The sequence below is a fragment of the Haliotis cracherodii genome, unplaced genomic scaffold, assembly GCF_022045235.1.
Source record: "Haliotis cracherodii isolate W230 unplaced genomic scaffold, xgHalCrac1.p SCAF_18, whole genome shotgun sequence".
In the NCBI taxonomy this organism is placed as follows: domain Eukaryota; kingdom Metazoa; phylum Mollusca; class Gastropoda; order Lepetellida; family Haliotidae; genus Haliotis; species Haliotis cracherodii.
Window position 1 is genome coordinate 17,743,167 of NW_027266273.1, and position 21,359 is coordinate 17,764,525.

At 42.2% G+C, this 21,359-nt stretch overlaps 1 protein-coding gene across 1 annotated transcript in view; it reads left to right on the forward strand.

The window, feature by feature from the left end:
- Positions 1–21,359, forward strand: part of LOC139465836 (low-density lipoprotein receptor-related protein 2-like) — a 91,079-nt gene that overhangs the window by 49,073 nt on the left and 20,647 nt on the right. Inside the window, exons 32-60 of the mRNA XM_071247773.1 lie at positions 208–461; positions 1,518–1,692; positions 2,392–2,614; positions 3,441–3,569; positions 6,049–6,150; positions 6,637–6,831; positions 6,956–7,091; positions 7,691–7,862; positions 8,443–8,556; positions 8,924–9,161; positions 9,734–9,970; positions 10,368–10,551; positions 11,218–11,376; positions 11,546–11,667; positions 12,033–12,143; positions 12,647–12,907; positions 13,460–13,576; positions 13,685–13,807; positions 14,099–14,245; positions 14,463–14,564; positions 14,917–15,048; positions 15,228–15,485; positions 16,046–16,168; positions 16,278–16,400; positions 17,367–17,495; positions 18,184–18,315; positions 18,805–19,063; positions 19,510–19,638; positions 20,615–20,788. Coding sequence (XP_071103874.1) covers positions 208–461; positions 1,518–1,692; positions 2,392–2,614; positions 3,441–3,569; positions 6,049–6,150; positions 6,637–6,831; positions 6,956–7,091; positions 7,691–7,862; positions 8,443–8,556; positions 8,924–9,161; positions 9,734–9,970; positions 10,368–10,551; positions 11,218–11,376; positions 11,546–11,667; positions 12,033–12,143; positions 12,647–12,907; positions 13,460–13,576; positions 13,685–13,807; positions 14,099–14,245; positions 14,463–14,564; positions 14,917–15,048; positions 15,228–15,485; positions 16,046–16,168; positions 16,278–16,400; positions 17,367–17,495; positions 18,184–18,315; positions 18,805–19,063; positions 19,510–19,638; positions 20,615–20,788 — 4,760 coding nt within the window. The remainder of the gene's footprint in view (positions 1–207; positions 462–1,517; positions 1,693–2,391; positions 2,615–3,440; positions 3,570–6,048; positions 6,151–6,636; positions 6,832–6,955; positions 7,092–7,690; positions 7,863–8,442; positions 8,557–8,923; positions 9,162–9,733; positions 9,971–10,367; positions 10,552–11,217; positions 11,377–11,545; positions 11,668–12,032; positions 12,144–12,646; positions 12,908–13,459; positions 13,577–13,684; positions 13,808–14,098; positions 14,246–14,462; positions 14,565–14,916; positions 15,049–15,227; positions 15,486–16,045; positions 16,169–16,277; positions 16,401–17,366; positions 17,496–18,183; positions 18,316–18,804; positions 19,064–19,509; positions 19,639–20,614; positions 20,789–21,359) is intronic.

A 21,359-nucleotide genomic window follows, 5' to 3' on the forward strand; every position in this document is an offset into this window, starting at 1 on the left:
GGGGGGTTGGGGGGTTGGGCTTTAAACAAAAATTGCCCCAGAATATGCTTCAAAACAAATATTTGTGTTTTAGACTATACGGTGTCTGATACAATTTATACATTGTTGCAAGGTGTTTTTGTAAAATTAGATTCAGACTCATAGCTTAAATAAGCATGTCAGATTGACACTAGTTCAACCAAATAGTGAAACTTCTCTCAACTTCAGGGTAGTATTAACCGTATCCGCCTGAACGGCATGAACGAGTCGACGTTTGTCCCTGCTGCTGTGGAGGGCTACCCAAACGCTATTGTGGTCGACTGGATCTCTCGCAACCTGTACTGGGCCAACATGGCGGCCGGATACATCGAGGTGATGAAAATGGACGGCGACCAGCACTACCGGAAGATCATCCTCAGCAACACCGGCAAGGCAACTGACTGTGCCAGACCCTTCTCTCTCGCCGCGGATCCCATAAAGGGGTGAGATCCACAAGCTGATCTAGTCCCTTACTGACTACCTGGAGGAACCTTCAGTTCCTTTTCTACGAAATAGTATCAGTCGTTAGTGACGCAATGTCATTAAAATCATATAGTTTACCTATGTCTGTGAAGGTCTGAGAACACATCGATATGAGGTCACGTCGGGGAAACTTTCTTATGAGCCAATCAGCGTCGAGACTACTAAATTCTCGATACAAGTGAGCAAGTGAGACAGGCATATCTGATTTCTATGTCTCGAAAACGAATGTGATCGGGTATTTCCGAATGCAGTAACTTAAAGCTGCACTATTATATTGAAGTGGATAGTGTATCATACATCTTGTTGTTGATAAGCAGCATGGCATCTACGACCTGAAAGGGAGTACCGTCCAAGGAATGTTTGTTTTCTTGTTTTCCTTTAAATACATCGACATTTCCGAATCGAGGTGATAAGAAAATGAAGCTGATCCGAGTCGTATAAGAAAGCTGACATCTGATTGGTTCAAGAACTCACGCATCCTTCTTTAAAATTGTTCGGTCAAAGTTAGCTCTTGGTTCACCTGACACAGATCCTCAAATCTTCACGCAGAGATATATCGAATCGGAATAGAAGATCTGATTGTTGGTGACACTGATGAACATGATAACGTTAATTATTGCGACAGGATATGATGGTGGGGCTGCAACTGTTCCGGTAGTTTGTAATTATTAGGAAACCCTCTAATCGCCATGTCATGTTCACTGGACGCACGGGGCCATAAAAGACAGCTTAGTTTAACGCCCAAAGTGAGCTGGCGACCGATTTTATTCAGTTTAAACGATAATTAATTCGTCATGCAAAGAAGATTAAAGTTAAGGTAATTCCGACCAGTAATTGCGAATATTAAGAGTACACAATGTTCATACAGAGTGATATACTCCGAAAGGTCCCCTTTGTAATATTGTCAGAAACATAGGTGCCTGTTCATGTTATCAACACATACTGAGTATAAATTTATTGACTATAGTTGTCCGTCGATGCCATAGGCCTGGATTTATATGTCGGTATTATTGCAGCAAACTGTACTGGTCGGATCAAGGCACTGACGGAATACAGATGAAGATAGCAGTGATGAACATGGACGGCTCCAACCCCACCATCCTCGTCAACAGTGGTCTCCGGAAGCCAGAGTACATAGCCCTGGATACTAAGAATGACATGCTGTACTGGTCGGACCCTTTCTACCAGAGGGTGAGAAGCATTGTCATGGAAACGCATTCATCGGCATTCATTTATGATAACAATTCCCTTCGAGTTTCATCAGCTTGCTAAGTGGTTTCCTCTCCTCATTAAACCCCTATATGTAAGTTTGTAATTTATACTACGAATTCGCACATTATGGTTACCGAATACATGTTTTGCACGTTTTATCATCAATGTTCCTATTTGAAATCTTAAATGGTCCTTAGCTGTTCGCTAACAGCGTCTTGTATACGAAAATATTACTTCGCTTTTTATTAAGTTGTCTATTGTGTAATGGTATTTGATTGCATCCGTCCTATAGCTAGACATTATTTTATCCTCCAATGATTTAAGATTACTTTATCAATAATTACACGTGCCGAGTCTTACATTTGTTAAAAAGTGATCGCTAAACATAAGACAAAAGTACAATACACAATGTGTTATAATCTAGTTTACAAAAGACAAAACCACGCACATGTATTAAAACGTTTCAGTCTCGTTATTCTTGGTGTTTAACTGAAAGAATTTGGCATCTTTAATTCAGATGATTTAATGATTGTCTCTTCACCATGGACTAATAACGACACAAATATATGCTTCATGACGTCGTGCAATGATAAGTTTTCCATTCTTAATGTTCTGTGTACCCGATGATGCCGAACTATTACAATGTAGGAAATGCATATGAACTCTTTGACCGCTCAGATAAGCCGCCACTCCCTGAGAAGCGGCTCTCGGTCCCAGGCAGTGGAGAATCTGGGCCAGCCAAGCGGCCTTGCGGTGTACAACAGCATCCTCTACTTTGCCGACACCTCCTACGAGAGGATCTACTCCGCCCCTCTCTCCGACCTCGACCACCCTCGGGCCCTCCGCAACAACCTGGAGTCGCCAGGAGCAGTTCGGGTTTACCATGACAGGCATAGTAAAGGTTTTGTTCGCAGTCAACATCTTAATCATTACATTAATATAACCTCAATTCACCAACGGAAGTGTGATTACAGAAAATGTCATGCGTAACTTTCAGCTGTCGATGGAGACTAGAAGCGGTTAGGTGGCCCAGCTGTTTTATCGTTCGTTAGTCACGCCGAAGGCCCAGGTTCGAATACCAGCAACCATGCTTGTCGTAAGAGGCGACTAACGGGATCAGGTGGCCAGGCTCGCTCACTTGGTTGATGCATGCCATCGTATTCCAATTGCGTGGATCGATCCCCAGCAACCCATGCTTGCCGTGAAAGGCGACTATGCTTGTCGTAAGAGGCTATTAACGGGATCGGGTAGCCAGTCTCGCTGACTTGGTTGAAGCATGCCATCGTATTCCAATTGCGTGGATCCATGTTCGTGATGTCAGTCACTGGATTGTCTTGTCCAGACGCGATTATTTACGGACCGCCGTTATATGGCTAGTATATTGCTGAATGTGGCGTTAAACAACAAACAAACACATTGCTGCATTGTCTGAAGCCTATTTAGGATAGTTCCCGCCTTGATGTTACTTAAATATTGAATACTCTCTCACTTTTTCACGAATATCGGACTAGATGCCCATCCTACTCAGTCCCTTCACATCACTAACGATCTTTTGATAAGGGATGGTGGGGTTGCCATACTGTTAGTGCCGACGTTAAGGATACGCTAGAGACAGGTGTATCTCACATAGGTATATAAGACATTCCTTGGTTTCACTCATCGTGATAGGAATGTATCCATACCAAAAGCGACTGGAACATCTCCTCACTCACGTATTGTTTTACTAGGTGGTCACACTGGTTGTAAGACCAACTACGGCAACTGTGAGCAACTGTGTCTCCCCAGCGGGCCAGCAGGCCAGGCGGTGTGTCAGTGCTCAACTGGCTTCATTAGGCAGAAGAATGGCTCGTGCGGCAGTAAGTACCACGTGATAACCTACGAGAAATTACGCAGTGAAATCCCGAGTAAAGATAATCCTATTTCCGAGTTGCGAGTAGGTGATTATATTTATTATCCATGATGTATCTTTTTGAGAGAATGTAAAACATGCGGTTTCATGCGAAAGACAGATGACGTCCTCTTAAATTATGTGCGACAGTGCGTTGATATGACGTCATCGGATACAATGATAACGATGGAAGAAGTGGCTTCAACTGTCAATGAGCATGAATCTTCAAGAAGCTGTACTAAAATAATGTGTATCTAGCTCAAAGTACATGTAGTTAATTTTGATTTTATGATGCTCATCTGAATTGTTTGATTTATGCAGTAGATTGTACATAGGCTCACTCGCTGATTCATCACATACTCCACTCACAATGGATTTACGTACGTTTCACACAACTGAACAGATTGAAAGTGATCAAATTATTAATGAATCTTTCAGATTTACATGGGTCCACCATAGAGCAGATAAAATTAGATAAATAACGTGAAATAACGGTACTGCGTCTGACACATTTGAAAGCAACATTGGCGTCAAGCAAGGGTGCCCGTTTTTGTTCTTCTTTATCAATGAATTAGCTCAACAAATTCAGCAGAACTGTTCTGATGGCATCCAACTCCACCCGGAAACTATAAAGTTATTTCTTCTTTTGTTTGCTGATGATATAGTTTTCAAGCACAATACTTGGACCACAAAAGCAAATTAATCAGCTTGAATGTTATTGAAAAGAATGGAATTTATCTGTCAACAAGAATGAGACAAAAGTTATTGTTTTTAAAAAATAGTGGTATCCTCGCTAAAAGAGAGAAATGTTTTTTATCTGGGACATTCATTAGATGTTATATCGTTCTATAAGTACTTAGGTGTATAGTTTACAAATAGATTGGCATGGAAGATGTATGCTAACCGAGCTGTTGTACAAGTTAAGAAGATGCTGATTGGAATTCTACAACATATGGAAGTTATTTGAAACATATCGGCTGATTCCTTTTATACATTCTTTAAGATTTTCGACATAATAATAAGACCAGTTTTGTTATATGGAGCAGAGGTTTGGGGATTAGAAACGATTGATGTTTTAGAAAAAGTACATTTATGTGCATGCAAAAGATTCCTTGGTGTGAAAACTGGAATGTCTAATCTAATAGTCTACGGAGAATGTGGACGATACCCATTAAATATATTTGCAAAGTAAAAGACGATAAAATACTTGATTGAATTAGTTAAAATGCCTTTAACAAGATATCCAAAGAAATGTTATAACATGTTATTACTCTATGATCAACAAGAACACACAAACTGGGCATCTCCTGTTAAGCATCAACTTTATTCATGAGGTTATGGTAATATATGGACAGAACAGGATGCGTCTTTACCAGATCGCTTCATAGATGCTTTTACTCAGACGCTGAAAGATATGTACATTCAAAATTGGCATTTTTCTTATCAGTATCTGAGAAACTATCAAGTTATTCCCTCTTTAAGAAACAGCTTCTGTGGAGAGCAATACTTATTAAATTTGACACTAAAAACATTACGAATTGCACTTGAAAGATTCAGATGTGGTTCAAAGTGAATACCATTTCTTACCACTTTGCCCGTTGTATGCTTAACTCAGAAAACAGTTCATTGATAAATATTATGTCCGTTATCCAAGTCTACAGAAATTTGTTTCATTAATGTCAAGTAAGAATGTAGTAATAACGAAAAAACTGTCAATGTACATATTGCATGCTATGAAGCTAAGAAGTTCCAAATGTGTTACCTTTTACATGTATATACACGGGTGACCCATTACTATATAACATGTACTATAGGCCTATGGCCTCTCAGTATTATGAATAAACCCATATATATAGTTATTTTTTTGTTTCCCTGTAGCTATCATTGTGCGCATCGTGTAGCTTCTTCGTACCTGTAGCTAATAGTGACTGTACTAATGTCCCTATAATGGTCCAGACTAATTTTGCGCACGTGTCAGACGTTGGTCTAAACTGCCGGGCATGACCAAATATACACCCATGTTTGATGGTTGCTGTAATGAAACAAACAAGAAATAATTATTCGATGGCGGGTATGAATCATATGTTTGTATCAACAATTATCTCACAATTGGTGATATGCACACGAAGTCTCAAGGAACATGGCTTCGCAATTTTACAGAACAATTTCCAAGTGTATGTTTTCTCTTCCCGGGCAGTTTACATTCCTTCAACTCTTAATGCCTTTATGTAGGAAACAGAAATACTATGTCGCAATGATACAGACGTAATGAAGAATCACGTCTCTTATACCATGTCAGAGTAGTGTTTAACAGTTACGCTAGTGTTTATCATCGTGTCATACATTTCATACGACCCTTTTTTGTCAATTGTGTAGTTGGCATTGTTTACAAGGTACGCTGCAATACTTTTGAGCACATCTGTACATCTCTTCTTTATGTTGTGCAGGTGTGGACTCCTTCGTCGTGGTGTCCCAGTACAGCAGGATACGAGGGTTCGGTCTGACCGGAGGCGACCACAGCGAGACCATGATGCCAATAGCCGGATCAGGTGAGCCTCACACACACAACAGCTACGGCTGACGCCTTAAACTATTGTCCCGCCATTATGTGTGGTACACTACCCCTTGATAAGCCAAGTCCCGTGTCATACCAAAATACCTTTAAGTTGGTACTTCTTGTTACCCTGCCTGGTGCTCTGCATTAAGGGGATAAAACAAGGACTGGTCGTCTCGGAGTCAGTGTGTCTGAGTGGGGTATCTATGTTAAACTGCGGCATGGTATCTCATTGAGCTAGCACTATAAAACCAGCACTGCACCCACACAAGCACACACGTGCATGCACATCGCTTTGGAAGTAATAAGCTTAAACGCGACGTTTAACCCCATTTCACCTCATTTTGTTTTGGTTTTATTGCACTGTCCAAATTATAAGGCATAATTTAAACATTGCTCCTATTGAGCTTTTTATGACCGTATATGTTGTTATGGCCGATCCAAAACATGAATCAAGCATCTCATTTATCCTCTGCTGTAGGCCGTGCAGCGAGCCAGGTTGACGTGTACATGGCAGGGAAGTTCATCTACTGGGCAGATGCTGCGCCACCGGGCAAGAGCTCCAAACGAGGCGGTGTCAGGCGGATAAAAACTGACGGATCTGGAATGGAGGACGTTATCAATTCCGGAATTGGTCGTGGAGGAATCCATGGTGTTTCAGTGGACTGGATTGCCCGTAAGACACTTAAAGTTGATTGTGACGGACATCTCACGATTGTATTGTCGTGACGATTAAGTGTTAAGAGGTATCCCTCCGTAAAAGTACAGTTAAATGTGTAACAACGTTATGTTTCTTTCAGAAAACATATACTTCACCAACGCTTTTGCTGTTGAAACCTTCATCGAAGTATCTCGACTTAATGGCTCCCACCGACGAGTCATCGTCAAATCTCAGCACGGATCTCCCAGAGCTATCGCCGTCAACCCCATCAAGAGGTACATTGTTAGAAATGTTCTATATACCACATACATATTTAATCCAATATGAATCACGCTCTATTGCTTATCTTTTATGTCCACCGGTATGTATATGCCAAGCAAACCCGTGTGTTAAGCCAAGATTGTCGGCCCCGTTTCACAAAGCCAACGTAGTGCTACGATTGTCGAAAATCTCATGGCTATCTCTCGGCTCGAGTCGTTGCTTATGTTGTCCGCAACAATGCTGCCAGTTCCAGCCTCCCATCTGATACAGCTGAATTATATCTTTGTTGGTTTGTTGGTTTGTTGTTTAACGCCGCACTCAGCAATATTGTAGCTATATGACGGCGGTCTGTAAATAAATGAGTCTGGACCAGACAATCCAGTGATTAATATCATGAGCATCGATCCACGCAATTGGGATCGATGACATGCATCAAGCGAGTCAGCGAGCCTGACCACCCGATCCGTTAGTCACCTTTTACGACAAGCATAGTCGCCTTTTAGGGCAAGCATGGGTTGCTGAAGACCTATTTTACCCCGGATCTTCACGGGTCTGAATTAGATCTGATTGTGTATTAATGCAGCATTCACTCACTCTCCTTGATTACCATCAGGTATCTGTATTGGGCGGACTATGGCCAGCAACCCAAAATAGAACGCTCCAGATTGGACGGCAGTAACAGAACAGCCATCGTGACGAACGGCATCAGCTTCCCCCGCGACCTGGCCATCGACTACAAGACTCACAACCTGTACTGGGTTGACTCCGTCATCGACGCCATACAGGTACGGTGGTTGGGTTGTACATGTAGTACACATATTGAACCTTTGAAATTCGCAGGCGTCAACTGTTGAGTGACTGCGTATATATTTTTTTATTAGTTTGATTTGTTTGTTTATTGTTTAATGCCGCACTCAGCCATATTCCAGCTACATGACGGCGGTCTGTACATAATCGAGTCTGGACAAGACAAACTAGTGATTGCCATCGATCTATGCAATTTGGAAACGATGACATGCATCAACCATGTCAGCGAGCCTGACCACCAGATACCGTTAGTCGCCCTTTACTTTTTTTATTTATATTTTATTAGACATCAGTCAGGTACATATATGGTGCATGAAACAGTAACAGCATGGCTTATGCGATTTACAAGAATCGTCTTTGGATGGCATCTTTCAAGGTACAACTTGAGACATAATGAGCCATGTATAATACAAACATCAGTAACCATTGCTTACATCATGTGTTCAATTTTATTCAATTAAAGGTTTCAGTCAGTTGTGACTCCGTATTTTAGCGGGGTGGATGATGTTGACTTAACTGTAGAGTAAACCCTAAAAGTAAACCAACGCTTTCTTTCAGAGTGTTTCCTTCAGCGGAGGAAACAGACAGACTGTCCGTCTGAATCTCCCCAAACCATATGGCCTGGCTTTGTACGGAAACTATATTTACTGGGTGGACAAAAACCTGAAAGAGGTAAATATGCATCTAGCAGTACATATACTTTAAGATACAAATGTGTTTCATTTAGCAGATACATAGATGGTGCCTGACCAGATTAGCGGTATTTCATTTTGAGCCAAGACGACAGATAAGCTTCCCAAGTGAGTCTCAAAGTTACCTGCAAATTTGGAAACATAGTTAATGCAACATTACTGGTGATGCTTTCTATCTTCTCGTTTTCAAATAACTGTGATACACACGTTCGTAATCAAGCAAGGAAAGATGGCCTACGTATGTGTTCTGTAAAACTTTCAATAAATGAGGATTCAGTGTTCACGTCAACATTCCACGTGTGTTTCACATTGAAACGGTGTTAATGTTATACTTCACCCGTTTGTAGCTATACAGAGTATCCAATACCGGCGATCAATCCCAGAAAGCGGAAGTCATCAAGTCCAATTTGCTGAATGTGCGAGACGTAGCCATATTTGACAAGTCCAGCCAGCCCGCTGGAACCAGTCCGTGTACTAAGAACAATGGAGGCTGTCAGCAGCTGTGTTTCGCCATGCCAGAGGAGACCACTCCCACATGTTCCTGCTCGGCGGGGCAGTTAGCTACAGATGGGAAGACATGTGAAGGTGTGTGAGTGAAGAACATAACGTCTTGCGAGGTCACGTGTATTCAGCAGTCTGACATGCACCATGGTATATTCAAGAATGTTAAATGTTCTCTGAGATGCTCCAAGGTATATTGAAGAATGTTCAATGTTCTCTGACATGCACCATGGTATATCCAAGAATGTTAAATATTCTCTGAGATGCACCATGGTACATTGAAGAATGTTAAATGTTCTCTGACATGCACCGTGGTATAATGAAGAATGTTAAATGTTTTCTGACATACACCATGGTATATTGAAGAATGTTAAATGTTCTCTGACATGCACCATGGTATATTGAAGAATGTTAAATGTTCTCTGAGATGCACCATAGTATATTGAAGAATGTTAAATGTTCTCTGACATGCACCATGGTATATTGAAGAATGTTAAATGTTCTCTGACATGCACCGTGGTATATTGAAGAATGTTGAATGTACTCTGAGATGCACCATGGTGTATTGAAGAATGTAATTTGTTCCCTGACATTCAGCATGGCCTCTCACCTGTACCATGGTACACTGAAGATGTTATATGTTCTCTGCTTTTCAGCTTTGACTGAGTTCCTGATCCTGGCCGCGGAGACGGAGATCCGCGGCTTGTCCCTCAATCCCGATGACGGCACCCTCCCCATCCCAACAATCACGGGGCTGAAGGGGGCGGTGGCTGTCGACTTCGACGTCAAAGAAAACTACATCTACTTCAGTCAGGTTGGGGAAAAGAAGATCAGCCGAGTTATCAAGGGAGAGACTGTCGTGGAGGATCTCGTAGCCAAGTCAAACCTATCTGGTAAGGATGCATGGCCGCAAGAGAAACGTAACGTTCTACGCAGTTGAGGTACAATGACATGCGCCTGACCACCCGATCCCGTTATTCACCTCTAACGACACGCATAAACGCCCCAAACGGCTTCCATGGGTTTCTTAAGACCTATTCTCTATCCGGATCTTCACGAGTCGAATGACATTTAGAAGGGGTACACATTAGAGCCTATGACATTTGAATCAATAGAATGTTACGGTGGGCGTCATTGATCTCAGCTACCCGAAAACTATACGTTGACTCTTTGTGCATGAAAACCCCAATTGAAAGAATAAATGTCGAGTGGACTGAAGTTTATGACAAGCAGTTATGTCACTGTAGTCGTAGTTAGTTATACAGTCAGTATGCATGATTTGCCTTCCAGAGTTTGGGCCCACAAATGACATCACGTCTGTTGAGGGAATAGCGTTTGACTGGGTGTCCAAGAAGATCTACTGGGCTGACCTATTCAAGAGTAAGATCTACAGCATGAACCTCGACCACAGCAACAAGGTGGCACTAGCATCGGTCAGCAGCCCCCGGGCTCTAGCCATCGACCCCTGCCGAGGGTAAGTCAGTAGCTTTAGTAGTGTATGGACTCTGAGGAGTGGTGGGGGTTGGGTAGCCTAGTGCCCTGTCGAGGGAAAGTCAGTAGCTTCAGTAGTCTATAGACTGTAAGGAGCGGGGGGGGGGGGGGGGTTTGAGTAGCCTAGTGCTCTGTCGAGGATAAGTCAGTATCTTCAGTAGTCTATAGACTATAAGGAGTGGTGGGGTTTGAGTGGCCTAGTGCTCTGCCGAGGGTAAGTCAGAAGCTTCGGTAGTCCATAGACTGTAAGGAGCGGTGGGGGGTGGAGTAGTCAGTGGTTAACGTGTCACTCGTCATGACAAAAGCCCGGGTATGATTCCCCACATGTACTATATGTGAAGCACATTTCTGGTATCTCCGGCAGGGATAATGCTGGACTATTGTTTAAAGAGAATGTATGTTCGTCTTTAAGGGTCTACACATTGACAGGTGGTGTATATATAAGTGAGGGTGTATGTACATCATTGGGGGTCTACCTGTGGACAGAAAATGTACATCTAATTGAGGTGTATGTAGGTCGTTGAGATTCTGCACGGTAACGAGTGTTGTAGTCGTAAGTTAGGGACATTCAGCTCACTTGGGACCACGCATTGGAATGTATTTACATTGGTGGAGGTCCACACGTGAAGATTGTGCATGCCTGTTGCAGATATCTGTACTGGTCGGACTGGGGCCGGAGCCCAAAGATCGAGCGCGCAACGATGGCAGGGAACCAGCGTACCGCCATCGTCACCACGGACCTGGGCTGGCCCAACGGCCTCGCCATCGACTACGACCAGCAGATGATATACTGGGCAGATGCCATGAAGTACGTGGCAATGTCGGGCTGCTGGCACAGTGAACTAAGACAAACAGAAAGGCGTTATGCTTATAAGTCATGAACGTGTGTTATTTTATTTGTTAACGTTAAATAACTCTTTGATGTCAATGTGTCTGTTGCTTTTCCCTGCTTTAACATTTCCTTTCCTTTAAACTAGAGACAGGGTTGAAAGAGCGAATACTGATGGAAATTATCGTGAAGTCGTCATAGAAACAACAGTGCATCCATTCTCCATGACCATATTTGGGGATCACATTTACTGGACAGATTGGACCTTGCGTAAGTGAATATTGAGACACTGGTGTTTTTGGTCGTCTCTACAGACTTCTAAATCTGCCACATTGTAACTCTTGCTTGAGACAGGAGATGTCCATGGCACTCAGCGCCAGATCAGATGAAATGCAATGTGGAACTAGACCTCTCTATATAGAACTGTGTATGGAAGGAAATCGGTACACCGTCCAATACACAAAGATTTTTTTTCTTTCTATTTTATTGGACATAACAACAAATGAAATGTAATAACGCATTGCATAATAAACGCCAGGACCCCAATCTCCATGTCATTATGCAGAAATACAAAGCCTGCTATGTACCTATGCAGTTATTCCAGTGTTCATGCGTGATGTTGTCTTCCCGTGCAGGCGGTGTGTTCCGAGCCAACAAGTTCACGGGGTCGAACATGCAGGTGATAATCCAGGGTCTCTCCACGCGGCCTATGGGACTCACCGTGTATGCAGCAGACAGACAGAAATGTGAGTCACAAGGTCAAGGTCTTCAAATTAGAGGCAACGGCAGAGGGTCGTCATGCCTTGGTTCTTTGTCCATTGTTCGCACGCCGTAAGGGTATACTGTTCGAACAAAGTAGGGGATATCCAGTTATTATCTTTGTTCCTTGTCTACTGTTCTCACAAAGTAGGGGATATCCATTTCGTTGTATACTGTTCTGATAAAGTAGGGGATATCCAGTTATTGTCTCAGTTCCTTGTCTACTGTTCTCACAAAGTAGTGGATATCAATTTCGTTGTATACTGTTCTGTCAAAGGAGGGGATATCCAGTTATTGTCTCAGTTCCGTGTCTACTGTTCTCACAAAGTAGGGGATATCCAGTTCTTTGTATGCTGTTCTAACAAGGTTGGGGATATTTTTTGTTCAAAGACCTGATTATAATTAAATTGAAGTAAACACCACCTGATGGTATACTTCAAACGCACATACAAGTATTTGCTGTGGTACCTATACTATCTGAATGATACAGGTAACACCAACCCTTGCGACGTCTTCAACGGTGGCTGCAGTCACAGCTGTCACCCCGCCCCTGGAGATAAGGCCGAATGTGCTTGTAATGACGGCCTTGACCTTGAAGTTGGAAATGGAGGAAAGATGTGCGTCCCAAAAAGCAACAATTGTTCCGAAAACGAGTTTGTCTGTGAAAATGGACGTTGTTTGATTCACCGCTGGGTGTGCGACATGGACAACGACTGTCAGGATAAGTCAGATGAAGATCCAAACTTGTGTGGTATGTTGTAACGTAATGGTTTGTTTGTTTATTGCTTAGCGCTGCAATATGTAGATGATGGAGTGTGGCCCAGACAATCCAGTGATTGATATTATGAGCAACAATCCATTCCGTGGATTTTCGATGACAACCTAGTCACCTGACCATGCGATCGCCTTTTGGGGACCTATTTTAACCCGGAACCACGCGAGATGTTTTAAAAGGATTGCTTTAAAGAATAGTATATCAATACACATGTTAACTTTTACTTTATAAAATTCATACCGCGTGCTCAAACGTTATTTTGATTATGTTGAGACATGACGTATATAAATGCCTTATATCCGGTTCAGACTGTTTTAACTCGTAAATAATCCCTATTTTCCACAATGTGGTGCCTATTTCAAACAATGCATGAGAACGGAGAAACCTGTCCAGCGTATACTAAAGGTGTTTGTTGTACATAATTATTTATGTTTTTGTGTAGGTTATATATACGATATTTGCTACCGTTGCTCATGACATAATCTTTGTGTGTGGAGAAACCGTTACCTTGTGTCTGTTTGTCCTCAGCTCTTCACACATGTGACCCGACATACTTCCGGTGTAACAACGGCAGATGCATCCCTCTCAGGTACAGATGTGACTTTGACAACGACTGCAGAGACAACTCTGATGAACTTGACTGCCGTAAGTACAAAAGATATCCACATATTATCAAGGTATCACGTGTATGCTCCGGTAAAGAAACTGTAAGATGTTCCAGTATGACTAATTTATGAACTTTTCCATGTCCAGCATACCCTACATGTGGCACTGAGGAATTCAGCTGCCAGAACTCCCGCTGCATCAGTCTCACCCAGAAGTGCGACGGCGTCGACAACTGTAGGGATGGGAATAAAACAGACGAGACTGATTGTCGTAAGTTTAAAAATACAAGCTTTCTTCTCTTCAGTACGACTTACCATATGGTTGCCAAAACACAACATGATTGATATCACTGTCGTGGTAATTGAAACCTGTAAAACCGTACCGTAACAAAAGCTCTATCAACTGATGGAGCTAAGTGGTTAGAGCAGTTACATGGATGAATCTGGTTCGAACTCAAGAAGACCATAAATTGTTTCACCGTCCAGAAATCTCTGCAATATTGCTATGTTTATCCTGTCATGTCGATTTACATAAAAGCTATATATATATTCATCTCTACAGCTCCGCGTTCCTGCCCAACCGGACAGGTGAAGTGCCCCACCACCAACATCTGCATCGTCCGTCGATACATGTGTGACGGCGACAACGACTGCGGCGACAACTCTGACGAGAACCCTCTCTTCTGTCAGCAGGTTACATGCTCTTCTGGTGAGGCATTATGGGTACAAAATGGGATCTGTATAAAACATATTTGCAATTGCATAGTTTTGTTAAGACGTTTAGGCTACTACGTGAATACTTCAAAAGGAACAAATATACTTGCCAGATCGAAATAAAGATTTATACAACATGATCAACTGAAAGTTTTGCTGATCTGTTCAAACGTTCAAGATGGAGTCCCTCAAACTATATTTTACTTATACAGGAGATTTCTACTGCGACAAGTCCCACAAGTGTATCCCGGGCACTTGGCACTGCGACGGTGACGACGATTGCGGCTTCGGAGAGGATGAGTCCGACTACTGTAGTAAGTAGGATAAGTGTCCAATACTCCATGTTGTCAGTGTAACATCATGATTACAGTAACACTGTTTATTGGTTTTTATCGCCTATGACGTCATGGTCACTGGATGACGTCATTTGTCAAGCAATGAAAACAATGGAAGAAATGGAAATATATCAGCTAACAACCTGCCCAAAGAGAAATGTTTTTTTTAAAATTTGATTGACAGTAATAACAATCATAACATGAAAGCCATGGTTTTAGGGACGCAAATTATTGTATTTGCAGCAATCGGAAATGAGCATTAAACCCGTGTGCATCAATGTTATGAAACAGATGTGTAAACAGTTATGTGTATATGCCTTATTTCAAACAGGTTACAACAACCGGACGTGTTTCGGCAACCAATTCACCTGTGACAACGGTCGGTGTATCTCAATGAGATGGGTGTGCGACGGCGCCGACGACTGCGGGGATAAGTCAGATGAAGCAGCCACCCTCAACTGTTGTAAGTTCTTGCACGCACTTTCCAACAATGTTCAAAAATATTTAAATAAATCTGGTTGTGATATTGATCGTTCAGCATGGCTAAGATGGTCTTTTAGATAAGCATGCGTCATCTGTTCATCAAACCAACATGTATCTGTTCTTCAACATATCACGCATACATGTCCCGTCTACTTACAGCTGAGCGTACCTGCCCTCCCGACACGTTCACATGCGAGTCTAACAAACAGGTGGGCACCTACCCATGCCTGGACCGGAGGCGCGTCTGTGATGGCATCCGCAACTGTCATGGCGGCGAAGACGAGGCTCAGACGTGTCCGCCGCGGTCATGTCGACCCACACAGTTCCAGTGCGCCAACGGGTTGTGCGTGTCCCAGAGGTTCAAGTGTGACCACGACAACGACTGTGGGGACAACTCCGACGAGCCTGACGACTGCGGTAAGCAACGATTCGGGTGTCCTTAAAGGCGTAAGGAGGCTGTTGTTCCGACATGGTGTGCATAAGAAAACGTTCGGTATAAAATAAACAAACATTTCAGGACGTTGACATGTTCTACATTTTTCTAACGCCCATTTTATTATTAAGGTCAAAGTTAAATTTGTGTTGGACTAGTATACAAATACTCCTGACCCTTCAATTCCCCAGTGAGGATTGTTTTGTATATTAAAGTAAATTTTACGCTTGGGGTCTTTTGTTTGAACGGGAGGAGGCACGGGTTGCCCAATCGTCTAAAGGGTGCCACATTGTGGGCTCGAATCAATGATTCGCCCGGAGTGTTCTGTCAGCACCATGCCCCTACTCAAGGGGTTTACCCATGTACTCAGCTAAAACAAATTGAATTTTTAAAAATGAGTGCGTGAGGGAGTTGGATTTAACGGTTCTGTGAACAAAATTCTAGTTAAATCATAGCATGTCAGTTTATTGTGGGAGGAAATCCCGAAGAAACCCATGTCAATGCACGTTCACAGACAGTGATGTCAGATGACCTTATATTTCAGACTACTCGACATGCAATGGTAACCAGTTCACGTGCTCCAACCAGCGGTGTGTGCCGCACAGATGGGTCTGCGACGGCGACGACGACTGCAGAGACAACTCCGACGAGAAGGAGGACCTATGCTGTGAGTAGGATAAATCAGCAAATGACATTATGGAACATGGCACTCAATATTTATACCATCTTTGACTCGCCTTGCTCCTACGTTTCATTGACCTTCATCCTTCTCACAGTGACACCAGAGCCAACGTGCCCAGGCAATCAGTTCCGGTGTGAGAACGGCAACTGTATCAACTATCAACACGTGTGTAACAAGAACCCCGACTGCGGCGACAACTCGGATGAATCACACTGTAGTAAGTCTGATAATGAAGACATCTGTTGCAGAGGATTGTGGGGTATTGCAATAAACATAGAACATAAAACAGTTATTTAGCTTGAGTTTGGTCAAATAGTATGTGTCTGTAATTTATGGTGTCTGTTTATTGAAGGCGTAGATCCCAAAGGGAGGTAGCTTTTTTAGGTAAAACCCGGAGCACTGGAATCCCACTCTTGTCGATTCTGAAATTTAAACCCACGTATTGTGTATCTATATTAGATCAAAAACAAGGGAATACATAAAGAATATTTGCGGAGTGTGTTTTAGTAACGTAATTATCATATTAGATATAAAGTCTGTTTTATGCTAGCATTTGGCGAGATATTTTCTATCTCTAATATTTGATATTTATGATACGAAAACAGACGAGAGTGATAATCTTTTTCACGTGATGTTATTTTTAAATAATCGAATCTCAAGACATTTTCATTTCCTAAAGTAATTTTAGAAACCGCGTAGGGATACAATTCCCGTGTGAAACGATTCTTTTACAGACATGTTTGTGAACATAAGCACCCATCCAGCAGGAGACCTCTACCTAATCATTTCGTGAAAGTTAGGTTTTAAAGTGATAAGGAATCACATCGATTTATCTAGCTTTTTAAAAGTAGTTTCTGCTAGGTGGCCTCATTTGCATTTATGTCGTTTCGTGATACCAAGTTAATGGGATTGGTTAATCAAATCGATAACAATGTCCATGAAATGACAAACCTTTATTATAATTTGACCCCGATTATGTTTCTAGGTTTGTCAGCACCATACCCGTGCTCGTGGGTTTCACCTAAGTGGTAAACGTCACAGACCAGCATCACTTCGGGCTTTCCTCCCACATTAAGCTGACACGCCGTGATATAACTGGAATACTGTTAAAAGCGGCGTTAAACCCAGCTCACTCACTCACAATAATTTGACCCCTCATTTACCATGTGTTCGTTGTTTCCAGATGTGAATGAGTGTGACAGGAATGATAATGTCCCACGATGTGACCACACGTGTGTCGACACGCTGACCAGCTTCACCTGCGAGTGTAACGCCGGCTACAGGCTCATGTCCGACCGGAAGGGCTGCAGAGGTAATTCTGTCGAGGATACTGTCATGATTCAACAAACGCTTTTGCAACAGTGGAAAAATTTCCCCTAGCAGCATATACGGTGATGATGAGAGTGAAATAGATGATGACCAACTCTTATCAGGACAGAAATGTAGAACGGTTGGATGACATAGGAGACGAAGATGAAGACTGTTTATTTTCATGAACCCCGTCAGTGACAGGAATTATATACATAAATCTTGAAGTTTAGACTAACCCTCTTTGTACAGAATTTAATATATTTTATCAGAAGAGGTTTATTGCTAAATGACATGTGAGCGACAACAGTGGGATATTTTCTGTAGTATACAGGAAGGAGTGATTTCTCGGAGATTGTTAAAGTAAGGACATCCAAGTGAAATGTGACATTCGTGGCAAATAGTATTATTACTAAATGTTCATATTCTTAATTTAATTATTGGTGATAAAATCCTGACTTTACAGTGTGAACAAGTCTTCAGTCAACCGATCATTGGGTGTGAGATTCGGTCCTTGCTCGGATGTTTCATGGCCGCTATATCTTTAGTATTCAATATCCAATTTAAAAAATCAAATATAGTAATTCCTTTCTGAAACCACCTCTGTACATAAAATGTGTAGGGATTTATCATATCGACGAAAGTGGAGGAACCTTAGATACTGTATGCAAACCCCAATGTTACGTGTGCAGATATCGACGAGTGTGTGGAGAAGCCGGGCGCCTGCAGTCAGCTGTGCGAGAACACACAAGGCAGCTACATCTGCAAGTGCGCTGAAGGCTACCAGAAACTGGCCGACGGCAGGACATGCAAGAAGACTGACAGTGAGTTTCTTGTTATATGACCACAGCCATGTCATATGACTTTTTATGTGACCTTCACGGCAATCGTTGTTATTGTGGCCTCGTTCCCCACAGAGATCATCCACGTGCGAATATCGTCATCAGTGTTAAAGGTGGGAGTTGCGAGAGACACTTCAGAAATGTGGCACGGGTGTTTACAATTTGTATATAAAATGTAGATTCAGTGTTTTAGCAATATTCCAGGAATATCACGGAGGGGGACACACATTGTATCCGTGTGAGGAATCGAACCCGGGTGACCAGCGAACGCTTTAACCACGAGGCTACCCCACCGCCCCTATTAAAGATGCAGAGCCAGCTGCGAATGCATGAATCAAGAGATTAATAATGATAGAAAATTTAACAAGAATGATTGGCACGAGAGTAACGGTTCATTTTGTTTTACAGTTCGCAATTGTTATTTTAATATGTACATGTACATCACTAATACTCTTTAACACCCATTTCCAGATATTACACCCTGGCTGATATTTGCCAACCGTTACTACATCCGGGAACTGTCAATAGAGGGAGACAACTACCGACGGGTCACACAGGGCTACCAGAACATAGTTGCTCTTGACTTCGACTACAGCGATGACCGTCTCTACTTTTCCGATGTCAAGGCACACAGAATCTACCGCATGTACCTGAACGGCACAGGCACTGACACAGTATTGAGGCATAATGTTCCCAGTGCGGAGGGTATAGCGATTGACTGGATCGGAAGGTATCCATTCCATATTGAAACTATAGGATGAGCGAGATAGGTTTAACTCCGCTTTAAACTGTGTTCCAGTTATATCACAGCGTGCCAGGTTATGTGCCAGGAAACCTCAACGTGATACTTGGTGCTGACAAACCTAGAAACATAATCGGGGCAAACCCACGATTCGAACCCACGATCATGGCGTGCCCAAGGGACGCGATTTTGCTAAGCTGCGGCATAGACGATTCGGCCACCCGTGTCTCTATTATAGGGTGATATTTCAGTAGAGTTACTAATTAATTATAGGTTACAATTTTACATCACGTAATGTTTCTTCAATGTCTTACCTTAAATAAGGACTCGCTTCCGCAGCAGTTCGACAAACAGTAATCCATAGCTCTTTGTTAGTTATACCATTGCAGTTTTGTTAAGGATAACACATTCATCTTGGAATTATTGATTCTCAGGAAACTTTACTGGCTGGACGGCAAGAACATAGAGATCTTCGTGTCAGAACTGAACGGCACAAACCGCCGCAGTCTTCTGAAGAGAGGCATGGAACGTCCAAGAGCCCTGATTGTGGATCCGTTTGGCGGGTATGTAAAGCATCGAACGTTCTAGGGCGCTCACTGTGGAACCCGTTTGTCAGCAGTAAAGCATGATACGACGGACACCTGTCGCATGGTGTCCACTCTACCCCTGGTAGTCCTGGATAAAACACAACACTTATTTCATTCATGATAGGGTATATATATGTTATATTTATGGCTGTATCAATAGATATATCGCTTCCAGTCGATGGGCCAATGGCCAAACATTGATTACAAGTTGAAATAATTATATTTCATATAAAATATAAAAAAATGTTATATTTGATATTGATGCTGTCAGTAGTTTCGATAGTCGTGAAACAATAAAAGCAAGAAACTTTCCATATTCATTAGACATTTCAGCTAAAAGAATCACAACCTCTTGTCAAATACTTAAACATTCGTTTTTAACCAGAATGTTGGATGGGATAGTTGTTCAGAATGTAATAGTGGTATAACTATTCACATAGTATCACAATTATGTTCAACCATCGGATACTGCAATATCAAAATGTTCCTGATAGTCACCACCGTATCTTGATGATTTAAATAGTAAGCAATGGTGTTCAGCTTGTGTACGCAACCTACAGTGACAGCCACAGGGTATGGCAGAAATTCTGCAATGTGACGGAACATTAACTTTTTGACGTGTTCCTGAGGTTGTGTACTTGCGCACATGATTTCTGACTCTGACCCCAATTCTTTAACATTTGGCATTAACATTGATATACTAATCAAAATAATATAATCTGTTGATCATAGTTGTAGTTTAGATTGATAATCTCCTGGTCGTTTTGTATGTCTAATCCTTGTGCTAAGTACCCGTACACCCATCTATAGTTTCATCCGCATGAAAAGTGAGGGATACAACATGAGATATGTCAATGAGAGGACTGGATCTGGTTCGTTTGGGGGGCGAATGTACTCACGAACACCACCTTGTATTACCGTAGTGTAATGGTATTGGTCTTGACACTTTCAGATACATGTACTGGACCGACTGGGGAGCAAGGCCGTATATAGGTCGTATGGGTTTGGATGGCCAGAACCTCTCCCTCAGCTATATTACGGAGAAGATGGGCTGGCCTAACGCCCTTGCCATCGACTACGACATGAACAGACTCTGGTGGGCCGACGCCCATTTAGATATCATAGAGTGAGTATCGTCCACTTTGACATCTCAGGGGGGCCGTGTGTGCTTCAGTAAAATGTCGTTGAACATTACTTGACAATACATACAGTAAATTACGGTTATAACGAACTTAAAGGGACCACTCAGATCGTTATAACCGTAGTTCGTTATAAGCATATGTATAGCATATATACAGCAGCGGCCGGGATAAAAAAACAAGTTCGTCATATCCCTCAGTTCGTTATAAGCGTGTTCGTTATAAACGTAATTTCCTGTATACATACATACAGTAAATTACGGTTATAACGAACTCAAAGGGCCTACTCAGGTCGTTATAACCGTAGTTCGTTATAAGCATATGTATAGCATATATACAGCAGTGGCAGGGACAAAAAAACAAGTTCGTCATATCCCTCAGTTCGTTATAAGCGTGTTCGTTATAAACGTAGTTTACTGTATATCGCACCATCTGTCACACTAACCATTTTAGACAAGGAAGAACATTTATGGATGTCAACTTATTATGATGAAGGAGTAAGTATATACTCCGAAACGTTGTGTTTCTCATAAAGAAGTAGACATCCATTAATTATAT